The sequence below is a fragment of the Xyrauchen texanus genome, chromosome 28 (assembly GCF_025860055.1).
Source record: "Xyrauchen texanus isolate HMW12.3.18 chromosome 28, RBS_HiC_50CHRs, whole genome shotgun sequence".
Classification (NCBI taxonomy): domain Eukaryota; kingdom Metazoa; phylum Chordata; class Actinopteri; order Cypriniformes; family Catostomidae; genus Xyrauchen; species Xyrauchen texanus.
In genome coordinates, this window is record NC_068303.1 from 13,345,508 (window position 1) to 13,360,725 (window position 15,218).

At 37.5% G+C, this 15,218-nt stretch overlaps 1 protein-coding gene across 1 annotated transcript; it reads right to left on the reverse strand.

Moving 5' to 3' along the window:
• Positions 1–12,159: 12,159 nt before the first annotated feature.
• On the reverse strand, positions 12,160–14,163 carry si:dkey-51e6.1 (uncharacterized protein LOC558617 homolog). The gene is made up of 3 exons (XM_052096328.1): positions 13,967–14,163; positions 13,420–13,544; positions 12,160–12,955 (listed from the first exon to the last, which is right to left on the reverse strand). The coding sequence occupies exons 1-3, from the start codon at positions 14,106–14,108 to the stop codon at positions 12,875–12,877; spliced, it is 348 nt and encodes a 115-aa protein (XP_051952288.1). The 5' UTR covers positions 14,109–14,163; the 3' UTR covers positions 12,160–12,874.
• Between the last annotated feature and the right edge of the window lie 1,055 nt (positions 14,164–15,218).

Below are 15,218 nucleotides of genomic sequence, written 5' to 3' on the forward strand. Positions count from 1 at the left end.
GCCAAAAAACATAACAAAAATCTGCAGAGACAGAGACATAGAAAATAATAGAGAACCACGAAGAAAGGTTATAAGAATACACAGAGGATAAGGTAGAAAATGATCCAATGAATTTCAAGTTAGATCACCTGAATGATAACATGTGGGGTCTATAGATTAGATATTGACAGGAGTAACTTCACAGTACACTGGAGAGGAGGATCAATCTGAACCTGTAAACAGAGATAAACAGTGGAAGAAAAACAAGCATAAATCCACTACAAAACATAACTAGACAAACATCAACTTAACAAATCTCCAAAAACACTTCATCTATTTGAATTGAAGTGCTCAATATTTGTAAACTTAAGTTTGTGTAAAACTATAGGATCACCTGGTTTGCTACACATGTGACTCCACAACTGTGAGATAATCTTCACAGAAGACCCCACACATTCAAGCTACAGGTTACTCCCTCCCACCACAACCACCAGCACACAATCCAGTACCATGTTCTGAATCACAGACAAATAAAGGAGTTAAAATTAGTTTGGTTTAAGGGCACTTAAGATAAGGGCACAAAAAAATGCTTACGTGTTAAAAACATGATAAAAAAAAAAAGCCTGACTGCAGGGTTTTGTTCAATGTCTATATCAAAATATAGATATATCCCCTTAACAAAATATATTCAGGGTCAGGGTGTTGTATAAAGCACATTTACAGCCTTGGGCCTTTTAAATCTGGATCAGAGCTTTTCCGTTTCCTTCAACAACTGCTTGACATGCAATTATGTTTGCTTGTGTAATGCTACAGGAACCTTGTGAGAAGAAAACTTTCACACAAGTCTGATTAGACTTAAAGACTAAAATGTGTTCACTGATGCATCATGTTTCTTTCTCAAAAACCTCTTGATTGGAACTTCAAGTTTTTATTGAAAAATCATACAGAGCATAAAACATTACAGATACAGATATGCATGATAAAATTGCATGGAAGGTGTATCTGAAGCGGTATTTATAACACAACAAAAAATAAGTGGGTATAATAACAACAAGCCAATGTCACCCACCAATGATTAGTGTTCCTTGCCTGCTATCAAAAAATTGATGCATTGAGAATCATTTTGGAATCAAACAGAGACTCTGAATCAAAACCGAATTTAATCGTGAGGTACATAAAGATTCCCACCTTTATGATAAACTGTGGAAAAGATAGTATATCATAGCTTTTTTTTACCATTTAAAAAAATTGCAATCCAAAAGATTTGCTGTGGTTGGTGGCAGCAGTGTTTCTCCAGTTCTCTCACCAGTCTCGGTACATCTCCCAGTCTGCAGCCAGAGGCCCTGGAAAGCATCACTTCCTCCACCCGCATACGTGCCTCTGCGCATAGACATCTCAGCAGAGTGTGATGCCACACATACATGTTCTCCTCCTGAGACTGAGGGAAATGCTCCACAAAATCCACCTGACACAAGTACACCACTAAAAACACTTAATCACATATCAAAGATGCAATTTTACAACCGATAAAACACAGAAAAAGAACTGTGTGTATAGAAACAATAATAGGAAACCAAAAACAAACTCAATGTTCTGAGAATCATGGTGATGTACAAAGGTGAGAAGGTGATGTTCTTTGCAGAGTTAGTGGTCTAGTCATATGCTATAGTGCTATATCTGAAAGGAAGAGCAAAAAAAAAAAAAAAACTGATACTGACCTGGTGTTTTGGAGTCATGAGAAAAAACAGGCATCGAAGAAGCAGGGCCAGGTGGACCAGCTAATAACCCTCACCAGGACATGACCTTATCTGGACAATAGAGGTTACAGAAGCCACTATTTTAGTCCTAAAGTCCTTAAATTTGATGGAATGTTCTAACAAAATGTTCAGACTAAGAGGATGAAAGACTAAAACATCAACTAAAATTGTGAAGTTTTGGACCCTAAAATGCTCCTTGTCCAGTAGGTGGCAATATGCACAAAGAATGCAAATCACAAAAAAAAGCAACAACAACAACAAAAGAGAACTCTTAGGAGGGCTGCTTGTAAGTGGAGATTTATAGTAAAAAAAGACTTAAATGTTGATCACTCACACCCATCATATAGCTTCTGAAGATAGTGGTTAAACCCATAGGGTTATTTGGATTCCCGCCTTTATGTGCTTATTGGACCTTTAAAGATCTGGCCACTATTCACTTGCATTGTATATACAGATCAACAGAGCTGTGATATTCTTCTAAAAATCTGCATTTGTGTTCAGCAGAAGATACAAAGTCAAACATCTGTGATGGCAGGAGGGTGAGTAAATGATCAGAGAATAATCATTTCTGGGTGAAATATTACTTTAAAAATATATGAACGTCATTGCATTATAACAAAGTCTACAAACGTGTGGCATTTAATTTACAGAAAAAAAAATCACGTTTAAAAAAAAAAAAAAGAAATTTGAGAAAGCTAAGAATTTTAGTTTCAGATGTCATTAGGTTTGAATTTTTGCCATCTAATCATATGAAATGCACACATTTTTAAATGTGTCTTAAGAGTCCAAAAATGTTTGGGTCCACCGCAGGGCTTTTCTTGGACACCTTTCCTGATGACTCAAGAATGAATCAGATCCACACATATATAATATTGTTGTGTCATTCTAATCAATAATATGTTTCCCAGTAATAGCCAAACTGGTGGTCTTAACCCACACTATGGTTCAAAGACATTAAGGCCGAGCACACGAGAGAAGAGCTACAAGAGTGGTGTGACAGACAGGTGTGTTCTTCCCCCATGTTCATTTGACACCAATTATCAGCTCAGTCAGGGTGTAAAAGAGAAAGAGGGTTCCCTGTGGCCCCACAATCCAGACAGGTTTCCAGAAAACGACAAGAGGTTGGAGAAGGTCACATTCCAAACTGATTCCACTCACCAGGTTAGCAATAAGGAGAATATGATGAAAACACAACTCAGCCATGCCATACCCGAAGAGAGAGAGAAAACACACAACTCTGATAGTGTATAAACATGTTATTCACAAATGTTTAGCATTTTTTCGGGCCATTTTCAAGAACTGTTCATGTTTGCGTCTCTGTAACAGCTTTGTACATTTGCAGTCATTGGTTTACGCTCATGGGTGTGTCTGTACATTCACCGTGCCAGGAAGCACCAGACATCTGTGGCCAAGACAGCCGTCTGCGTGTCTGCCTGCAGTACGGCAGTTAACAGTCACTGCTCCTAAAAGAATTAAACATAGAGGTCAGCAAAATTATATGATATTGTCTGACAACACATCTTAATGAGTGCCAGTTACTTCTGAACTAGAAAATGATCTCAGTATTCAATATCTGACACCAGTTTGAGTTTAAATAGGAGAATGTATTGAGTTATGATATACTTGTCTTTTAAAGGTAAATCATGTATATTACATTTTATGCATGCAGTAGGAAAAATAATCTTTAATTTCCACTTTATTGTCTGAGGCATGTCAAATTATCCAAAATGAGTGAAACGTGAATCTATTAGAATAATTGTACATGTTTAGTGGCTTAGAATGAGAAAGGTTTTTCAATTTATTCTCTTTAGGAGCTGAGCTGTAGGCTTACACGAGGGGATGTGGATTCGACAGCAGAGGGGACCAAAGCAGTGAGAGTCAAAAAGTTGTGAAATGTTCATCTTATGAAAATAAGAGGCAAAAAATGATCGGCACCAGCGATGTCCAGCATTCTCACCTGTTTCTTCTCACCAGATCATCGAAAGCACATGGAGCATCACCATGCAACGTCAATCGTGATTCATCACTCCACACAACTCTGCTGAACCACTCTGAATCAAAATTGACATATTCTGCCAAAAACGTCATTTTGTCTTTGATACAATGGCTTTTTAACACATCTTCTAGACACAAAATTTGCTTTAGATAAGAGGATTTGGGCCTTCCAGATCCTTTCTTTCTGGCAAAATCACCTGTTGTTTTAAAGCATTGAAAGTACATGATTTAAAAAATAATTCAAAAGTACTATTAATTTCTTGCTATGCTAAATATTTATATTGATGGAAAAATTAGTGTTCAAAAAAACAAAACAATTATGGAAACCTTTGGAAATGGTAATAATGTGTGGTAATTTTGGCAAAACTGAAGGATTTCCCCACAACTACAAGCCTGTATTTAGTCTGAAAACATTCCATTACATACAATCTGCATTCTTCACCTAATCACTACAATCTATAAAATGGTTGCAGAAGCTACAGAAGACATGTTAGACACAAGCACTGCTCTGCAATAACGAGAGGCCACAAACATTCATTCACTTACGGTGACCTGGGATATCACAGGATGTACACTCAGCAATGTGTCAGTGCAGTCCGTGGACAGTCAGTCTCTCTGCACTCGTTATGTAACCATGTCCATGACATGAAATTAATTAATCTCCCATTCTTTTCACTCTGTGGACACTTTTGGTTAAATGTGCAGTTTTTGTGGACAGTGACCCATCACTTACATTACAAACAACAGACTAATGCTCATGAACAAATTGAGTGAACTCTGACCTTACAAAGGACGAGCAAAACATTTTTGGAGGAAATGTTAGCATGCGGACATGTCAGTCGAGGCCAATGATGTCCTAGCCAAGTTTTTGTTAAGGCAGTTTTAAAGAGACTAGGGGAATTTATCATAAATCAGTAAATAATCAGAAACTATACACACTGATCTGCCATGTAGAAAAATGCAAAAAATAATACATTCATTTTTCAAACTTGATGCACTGGGCTTAATTCAGCAGTATGTCCATGGGTGTCAGCAGAGGTGATAGAGGACAGGAAGTTGTAGTATTTCTTAATAATAAGCTCACGGTGGTCCGGGTTCAGGACAGACTCAGCAAAAGGCCGGAAGGACAACAGTTGTGTCAGCATGGCATCCATGGGAACCAGGACCGCCACTCTCAACTCTTCACTGAGGGCAGAGGGCACTGACAGGGCATACACAGAGCCCTGCAGGGGGGTACTTACTAAATCAGAGAATTTTTTTTTATAAATAAAGACAAAACTGACACTGACAATTAATAACAATAATAACAAAACTGATTTGACATGACTAGTGGGCCTAATTCATGAAACATGAGCAGAAACTAGCAGTAATTTCCAATAATTATTATGAAAGGCAATAAAATTGCCTTTCATAATATTTTACATAAATTGTTGCCTTGAAATGAATGCAAAAATGTACATAGGAATATATTTGCAAACACAATTTGTTCTGCTTGTTTCATGAATAAGGAACATTGCTTGTATAAAACAAAAACTAAAAAAAAGTTTCTGTATTGACCTCATGAGAAATGTTGTTGATTACCTTTGGATATACAATTGGTAAAAAATGATGGCAAGACATAGCAAGGAATGGTTTTTTCCATCAGTTACCTTTGTGTAGTGGACTAATGTGTTGGCAAAAAACCTATACATCTTTTTTGCTTTTTGGAAAAGCTTATATTCTGGACAGTGCACAGCTTTCTATGAGAAACAAAGGGACGAAGAGAGGTATGACCTACAATTAGATAGAATGAAAGTGAAAACAGATATTACATTAAAACACTTTCTTATCATTACTATCCAACCATAGTAGCCATTGTCAAATTCTCCAGAGCAGAGTGATTAACCTTATTAATCAGTGGAAATTCCCTTTTGAATATCCTGTGGAAATAGTCACATGCATATTTCTAAGTAACCACTATAAGAATCGTCCAAATACAATGACCCATGAATAACAATCATCATGTTTAAAGGTCATAAAATCCTACTGGATAAATAATGAAGACCCAGTTCTTTTGAGAACTACTGTAACTGCTGGTAAAACACTTACCTTGGGGTAGTGGCATTCAATACCATTTGAAGCACCACTGGTCCTTAAAATTGGAGTGCTCTGTGGTGCCTGTGGCCTATACTCAAGGGTAAAGACATACATACACAAGTTCATCCTCAGTTGCCTGTGGAGGAAAATAGTTTTTAAATCCACTGAATACAGGAGGACTTCATCCATCCAAGCAAAAGGTACAGCACTTTAAACAGGCGACATAAAAACACACCACAAGATTACTGCCACAATCCTGAAGTTTGGAATAAAAGACCAGGACTTGGGCAGCTGCATCTACATTTACTACACTACAGCCTCCTAGAGATAGAAGTGAGGGCTCAATCAGCATGCCAGTACCAAACATTTCATGTTTCACTTCCACATGCACAAGGTCCTCCAAACATAGGCTACTACACTGTTAGCAGGAGTAGGCTGCTGCAACTGAAAATTAACATCTGCCTGTGCCATCTCTTCTAGGACCATTTGATATTTCCAGTTTAGTTTCATGACAGGGCCCTGTAAATCTTGCTTGGACTGAATACTTGAAGGTGCATTTGCTAGCCCTGGAGTCATAGGTGACAATTGGGGCCTCTGGAACTGTGAATCATATAGGCAGAAGATCCCAACCCTGTTCCTGTTCCTGGAGGCCCTTAACACTGGACATTTTGGATTTTGGCATGTTAAAGGAGACTCCAAGACCTGAATTAGGTGTTTCAGAAAAGGGAGATATAAAAAATGTGCAGTGTTGGGGGCCTCCAGGAACAGTGTTTGGAACCACTGATATGGGGCTTTCAACTGCTCCCTCAGTAAACATGGTTGCATCAGTGCATGAGGATGAAAGGCCCAAACCCTTACACTGCAGAAATCAACAAACACAACCAGCACTAAAGCCCATTGTAACAGCCACCACACTGCAGTAACGTGCAGTAACACTGGCTAACACTAGTTTATAGTGTCATTAATATTACCAACCCTGCCTGCTCCAAAATAAGTTTAATTGTTCTCTGGACAATTCAAATGATTACATCAACCCCTCAGTTTTACTATAATGAGTTGATGTGGGGTGTATTCCATTCAGAAGTGATTATCTCTAAGACTTATTACCTTTGATGACTTTACCAACTTCTGTGAGCTTTGGAGGGTTGAAAAGTGTGGGGCAAAGAAAATTCACATTTCCAAGTCATTTTTATTGGAAATTCTGTTAGAAATGACCTTACAGCCTGGCTTTCATGATTGTTCTCTCTTTGAAATTCCATCCAAAGGCATCAATTATGTTGTTTTGAACGCAGGGGTGTTGACTAAGAGGGGATTGATGGTAAATGCCATAACTGCTCCATCATTCAGCCCCAAATATTTTTCTTTCTATTTTTTTTAGTAATAATTATTATCTTCTATGAAGGGCTCTATAAAGTGTTACAAAGACTTACATGTTGTTACTAATATACTGCAAGGAGTTCTCCTTTGGGAAGCTCTCTCCTACTGTATTTGAGGTACTTAGTTTGCTCATCTTGCCCATAGAATCAAAACCAAATGAAATTAATAAAGCAAGATAAATGTTTTTTTTACTGTGCTTCAGTTGCTCCTAACTATTTTGATAGACATACAGTATTTGACCCTCAGGTTGATGCACTACTTGCAACTAAGCAACATTTGGATGATGCAAGTCCTCAAAATACTCCGTATTTATCTCTTTATTATTTGTAATATAGCAGAGGCTTTGGGTATACGGTAACATACTTGGGCATGGTTAAAGAAATGGTTCACCCAAAAAGCAAATTCTCTCTTCATTTACTCCCCCTCATGCCATGCCAGTTGTGTGACTTTCTTTCTTCTGCTGAACACAAACAAAGACTTTTAGAAAAATATCTCAGCTCTTTAGGTCCATACTATACAAGTCAACAGGGTCCAAAACTTTGAATCTCAAAAAAGCATTGTGGCAGCGGGGGCGTGGTCAAGCACCTGTCCGGGGGAGAAAGCGGAAAGGGCGCTTGCACCTGAACCAAATTATGTCTAACACCTGTCTCTAATTTCAGTGAGCATGGGGAGAGCGGCATAAAAACGGCCACAGGAGACATAAAGATTTGTAAAGTATTGCTGTGGCCGTTATTATGCTGCTCTCCCCATGCTTACTGAAATTAGAGACAGGTGTTAGACATAATTTGGCTCAGGTGCAAGCGCCCTTACCGCTTTCTCCCCCGGACGGGCGCTTGACCACGCCCCCGCTGCCACAAGCATATTAAGGTAGCATAAAAGTAATCCATATATGACTCCAGTGATTAAATTAAAGGGTTAATTCACCCAAAAATGGAAATGATCCCATAATTTACTCACCTTCTAGCCATCCTAGGTGTATATGACTTTCTTCTTTCAGCCATTCGAAGTTATATCAAAAAATATCCTGGCTCTTCCGAGCTTTATAATGGGAGTATATGGTACCTTAGATTTTGAAGCCCAAAAAAGCGCATCCATACATCCATCAAAAAAAGTCATCCATATGGCTCCAGGGGGTTAATAAAGGCCTTCTGAAGCAAAGCGATGCATTTATGTAAGAAACATTTCCATTTTTATTACTTTATAAACTATAATCACTGGCTTCCGGTAACGGCCATCCGCACATTCACGAGAGAGTTGAGTTCTGGCATATGACGTATGCATAGCAAAAGCTCCAGTGAGAAGTGATGATCACGAAAGCGCAGAGGAAGCTAGGAATTATAGTACAGTGCTTTTAAAGATTGGAAGAGCCAGGATATTTTTATATAGATTGTATTTAGCTGAAAGAAGAAAGTCATATACACCTAGCATGTTTTGAGGGTGAGTAAATTATGGGATAATTTTCATTTTTAGGTGAACTAACCCTTTAATGTCTTCAGAAGGGATATGTTAGGTATGGGTGAGAAACAGATCAATATTTAAGTCTTTTTACTATAAATTTTCCACCCTGACCAGTAGGTGGAGACATGCACAAAGAATGTGAATCGCCAAAAATAAAAGATGAACGCTTAAGAGAAAACAGCACTTTGAATTGCTGTTTGAAGTGGAAATTTAAAATAAAAAAGGACTTAAATATTAAACTGTTTTTCACCCACACCTATCATATCGTTGAAGACATTAATTTAATCACTGGAATCGTATATTAATTAATTTTATGCTGCCTTTATATGCCTTTTGAGTTACAACGTTTTGGACCCTGTTGAATTTAATTGCATGGATATAGAGCTATAAAAAATCTTTGTGTTCTGCAGAAGAAAGAAGGTTATACACATTTGGGATGGCTTGAGGGTGAGTAAATTATGAGAAATTTTATTTTTGGATGAACTATTTTTTGGTAAAAAAACAAAAAAAACAACAATAAACACACCTTTAGATACTAACTTTTAATTAAAAAAAAAAATAAATTTTCTACAATATAAATACAAAATAATATGAATAATAAAAATAGTAACATAATTGAGTAATTTAAAAATACATGCAGAAATACATCAGACTTTAGTCTGCCTGCCCTGTAGGTCTATGCATCTGTATCACAGCTCATGCAACATGATGGCACAATGTTGTGAATCTCTCCCAGTAAGAGGCTGAATAAAGAATTAAAAAAGGATCCAGTGTTCCTGTAAATGAGTGTAAGTACAGGGAGATGATGGTCAAGTCTTCCTGCACACATAAATGAAATTACCAGAATACAGTTGATGTGTTTTCCACCATGGGTGTGTTGTAATTGTTCTTGTCTGGAGAATAGGATGGGTAAGAATGTTGGCTGCCAATACTGTTTCAATTACCTGTCACACATCTTTGCATATAACATCCTTGACGGTAAGTGTGAAGAAATGTGCCAGCCACATGCTAAGGGAAACAAAAGCCCATTAATAAAAGGCAATGATGGTGATAACATCAACAGGAACTTCCAAATACAGCACTATTATGTTTAAATAGACTCAAAATGTGTCACAGGAAGATGGGAATTTCACAGGGAAAATGGGATTCAAATTACAGCACATTACCTTGTTCAGACTTCCTGCAAAATTATCAAATACAAAACAATACCTACTTTAAATTTAAATTATTTATGAAGGCTGAGGCATTGACACAGATCCAAAATTGATTCTAAAGATACACAAGTATGTTTACACAAGTAAACACTGATGTTCTCCATAACCTACTGTATTAAGATAACTTTAATAGGTCTATTTATAGGAAAAACACAATTTAGTGCAAAAATTGAGTCTTTGCATAGTTTTAAAAACCAGCCTAAATGCAAATTTTATTTTTTAGCCTTTGAAACTATTTTGATTTTTTCTCACTACATACAGTATCTCATAAAAGTGAGTACACCCCTCACATTTTTGTAAATATTTGATTATATCTTTTCATGTGACAACACTGAAGAAATTACACTTTGCTACAATGTAAAGTAGTGAGTGTACGGCTTGTATAACTGTCAATTTGCTGTCTCCTCAAAATAACTCAACACACAGCCATTAATGTCTAAACCGCTGGCAACAAAAGTGAATACACCCCCAAGTGAAAATGTCCAAATTGGGCCCAAAGTGTTAATATTTTGTGTGGCCACCATTATTTTCCAGCACTGCTTTAACCCTCTTGGGCATGGAGTTCACCAGAGCTTCACAGGTTGCCACTGGAGTCCTCTTCCACTCCTCTATGACGACATCACAGAACTGGTGGATGTTAGAGACCTTGTGCTCCTCCACCTTCCGTTTGAGGATGCCCTACAGATGCTCAATAGGGTTTAGCTCTAGAGACATGCTTGGACAGTCCATCACCTTCACCCTCAGCTTCTTTAGCAAGGCAGTGGTCGTCTTGGAGGAGTGTTTGGGGTCGTTATCATGCTGGAATACTGCCTTGCAGCCCAGTCTCCGAAGGGAGGGGATAATGCTCTGCTTCAGTATGTCACAGTACATGCTGGCATTCATGGTTCCCTCAATGAACTGTAGCTCCCCAGTGCCAGCAGCACTCATGCAGCCCCAGACCATGACACTCCCACCACCATGCTTGACTGTAGGCAAGACACACTTGTCTTTGTACTCCTCACCTGGTTTCTGCCACACACGATTGACACCATCTGAAGCAAATAAGTTTAACTTGGTTTCATCAAACCACAGGACATGGTTCCAGAAATCTATGTCCTTAGTCTGCTTGTCTACAGCAAACTGTTTACGGGCTTTCTTGTGCATCATCTTTAGAAGAGGCTTCCTTCTGGGACGACAGCCATGCAGTCCAATTTGATGCAGTAAGCGACGTATGGTCTGAGCAATGACAGGCTGACCCCCCCACCCCTTCAACATCTGCAGCAATGCTGGCAGCACTCATACATCTATTTCCCAAAGACAACCTCTGGATATGATGCCAAGCACGCGCACTCAACTTCTTTGGTTGACCATGGCGAAGCCTGTTCTGAGTGGAACCTGTCCTGTTAAACCGCTGTATGGTCTTGGCCACCGTGCTGCAGCTCAGTTTCAGGGTCTTGGCAATCTTCTTATAGCCTAGGCCATGTTTATGTAGAGCAACAATTCTTTTTTTCAGATCCTCAGAGTTCTTTGCCATGAGGTGCCATGTTGAACTTCCAGTGACCAGTATGAAGGAGTTTGAGAGCAATGACACCAAATTTAACACACCTGCTCCCCATTCACACCTGAGACCTTGTAACACTAATGAGTCACATGACACAGGGGAGGGAAAATGGCTAATTGTCACGTCAAGTGGTTTTTATTGTCGTTTCATCCATATACAGTTAGTACAGTACACAGCGAAACGAGACAATGTTCCTCCAGGACCATGGTACTACATAAAAATAACATAGGACAAACACAGGACCACATGAGACACAACTAAATAAAATACCTATATAAAGTGCATGTGCAAACGTGCAAAAAGTACAAGACAGTAAAATTAATTTCTGACAATGAACAGGACAATAGGCACAGTGAGAGACAGAAAATTGGGTCCAATTTGGACATTTTCACTTAGGGGTGTACTCACTTTTGTTGCCAGCGGTTTAGACATTAATGGCTGTGTGTTCAGTTATTTTGAGGAGACAGCAAATTGACAGTTATACAAGCTGTACACGCACTACTTTACATTGTAGCAAAGTGTCATTTCTTCAGTGCTGTCACATGAAAAGATATAATCAAATATTTACAAAAATGTGAGGGGTGTACTCACTTTTGTGAGATACTGTATTTCTATAATGCACAAATACTCGTACGTCTCTCTATTATTTTGTATTATTTATTATTATTTCCCTTTGTTCTCTTTTATTACCAGTGTAAATACTAGTATTCTTATTTGTACAGCACTTTGATTAAACTTCTGATGTTTGTAAATGTGCTCTATAAACAAAAATTTCACTTGACTTGACTCTAGCTTACTCATACTGTCATAATTGTAATTAATTACACAATCAAGGTGCCAGCCAGTGAATGACTTAAGGTGCTTGAGCTCTCCTTTAACCTCCTAAAGCAAACAGACAATAAGGGGTCATGTTCTTTTATTCAGGGTCTCAGGATACAAGAAATTAGTAAAGGCTTTGACTTCAGAAGCAGTATGGGGAAAATTCCTTATACAGAACATACAAGGTATTAGTTATATGTGTTAGATTAGTTAGTTTCAATGTGTTCTACTGAAAATTGCATGTGCAACTATATAAATGTAAGCATTTGCACAACAATAGGCCTCTATTCTAAATTAAAGAGGATTTGTTAGGGGGAAAAAAGTCCCAATGAAAACCAGAAATAAGTTAACAAGAAATCCCATGAATCATGCAGATGCTCTTTTATCTGTTGCCGATCTCTAAACAGATACATTCCGTGTTGGAGACAGGATATGTTTTTCACTGTGCATAGCAAATGCAGAGTTCCTGTGCAGCTTAGACCTAGCACTACTGAGGTCAATGATCTTGAGGTCCATTTTAATCCTACTGACAATGGATTTGTGTGTGATTCAAATGATCTTAAAGGGTAAATTTTGTCCACATAAAAATAAAGTGTTTTCAACTTGTAAACTTTCAAACATTCTCAAAAGGATGAATCTGAAGTGCCTAATATAGACTTTTATTCCATAGTGACTTCATAGTCTTTGAAGACAGATTTGAGCTTTTCCACTGTCACAGCATGATCAGCCTTGCCATATCCCTAGAAAAAGAAAAGACGCATGAGACCATGTCTTTAAAAGCAGGGTTCGACTCAACTTATACTAGATACTGTTGGTTCATGATTTTTCATGTATTATCAACATGTACATGCAAAACAAACACAAATTGTAGAACACTAATTTTGTACTGATTTTTGTGTAATTTTCATAGAATGCATTTTGAATTATTAGTAATTAGGAATATTTATTGGGGGGAATGAGGGGGTTTATTTAAAAATATCAGTAGACTTTCTAACCTTTCTCTCAAAGAGGATTATTTTTGTTATTTTTATACATTGTACAGTATTTATTCTTCCCCTACAACATGAGTGACATAAAATTTCAAAGAGCCTGTGTGCATGTTACACTATCATTGTGCAGCTATAACCCCCTGCCGTAGCCTTATTTTATGTAACCCTCCATTCATTACAGCTAAATGGTTTGTAATAATGTTAAAATGAGTTACCGTAGACTCCCCAAACACTCTAAGTTTCTTTTCTTCACTGTTGTGCTCAATCTTGCCCCCTCCAAGACAACTACACTCCAGTCCCAAAGCCTCCATAGCAGGATTCACTTTTTCAAAAATGTGATCTAAATCGGAAAAAGTTAACAAAAGGTAATGTAAAAGAAAGATAGATAGACACGGCAAATGGTTCATCTAAGAACTTGCTGGAACAGCAACAAGGCAATTTTGTTTTCTAATTTTTTCTACACTTACAATAAACATAGGACCTATTACTATAAGATTATACATTTCTTCATTAACTAAAAAACGCCACAAAATTGATGGCACCTGTCAGTCATCTTCAATGATATCTAAGTTGATCTCTGCTGACAGTGCTTTTGCTCATGATTTCTCAATGCCCTTTATCACGGAAAAAAATAATGGATTTTATAAACTTATTTTCAAATGCTTATGAATTGAACCAAAAAGGATAATGTAAACTCGCAGGCTTGCAGAGATCTAGACATTAAATTCGGGCCATGGCACTAGCATGCGTGCACACACTTACTGTGGTACTCGGCACTCTTAGTTCCCCTTACTATCACTTTATTATCCGTTCCATCTTTAACCTTTATGCTCACTAAAATGTATTTAAACTTTCCCTCCGGATCAATATCAACGTCGCGCACTTTGTTCAGAGTGTCTGCCATTTTCGCTGTGACAGCAGCAGAGAGCAGGCGAGCCTTATCCAGTCATTACGCTGTTTCTTAAAGTAACATCAACCAATTTTACAAACCGGAAGTAAACAAATGTAACCATTAAAACGAAAATATAAATGTGCAAAAAATAGCTATATAAATGGTAAAAAGTCAGTTAAGTATGGATATGCAATTTTTTTTTATAAAACAGAAATTATTTGCTAAGTAAATTGATATAAAATCAAATTTTATTTATTTACCACCTTTTTCCTGAACGAGGAAGTGTTCCACGATTAGTATTTTTTTTTAACGTAAAAAAACCTACAACGTTTGTATATTTTAAACAGTTATGACAGTTTTTTCACTCTTATCTGTATATATTCTTAGTGGGTTATGTAATGTTTAAGGTATTACATTTGTAAAAATTTTAAAAAAACATGAAGTGATGGTCCGAGATTAATTACAGTTAAAGTCAGAATTTTACATAAACTTAGATTGAAGTCATTAAAACTAATTTTTTTAACCACTCCACAGACTCATATTAGCAAACTATAGTTTTGGTAAGTCATTTATGACATCTAGTTTGTGCATGACACAAATAATTTTCCAAAATTGTTTACAGACAGACTGTTTCACTTTTAATTGACTATATCACAATTCCAGTGGGTCAGAAGTTTACATACTCTAAGTTAACTGTGCCTTTAAGCAGCTTGAAAAAATGGCAGAAAATTATGTGAAGCCTTTAGGCGATAAGCCAATTAGCTTCTGATAGTCTAATTGGAGTCAATTGGAGGTGTACCTGTGGACGTATTTTAAGGCCTACCATCAAACTCAATGCCTCTTCGTTTGACATCATGGAAAAATTTAAAGGAATCAGTCAATACCTCCACAAATCTGGTTCATCCTTGGGAGCAATTTCCTAATGCCTGAAGGTACCACGTTCATCTGTGCAAACAACAGAACGCAAGTATAAACACCACGGGACCACTCAGCTATGCTCAGGAAGGGTGACACATTCTGTCTCCTAGAAATTATCGTAGTTTGGTGTGAAAAGGGCAAATCAATCCTGGAACAATAGCAAAGGACCCTGTAAAGATGCTGGAGAAGGCAATAAATCAGTAT

Bases quoted from the DNA above. Each gene is read 5' to 3' on its own strand.
- si:dkey-51e6.1 (XM_052096328.1), bottom strand. From the start codon at position 14,108: ATGGCAGACACTCTGAACAAAGTGCGCGACGTTGATATTGATCCGGAG. The intron at 13,545-13,966 runs GTAAGTGTGTGC...TTTCCGATTTAG, and splicing joins TAAGAGTGCCGAGTACCACA to ATCACATTTTTGAAAAAGTG. The intron at 12,956-13,419 runs GTAACTCATTTT...TTCTTTTTCTAG, and splicing joins GAGTGTTTGGGGAGTCTACG to GGATATGGCAAGGCTGATCA.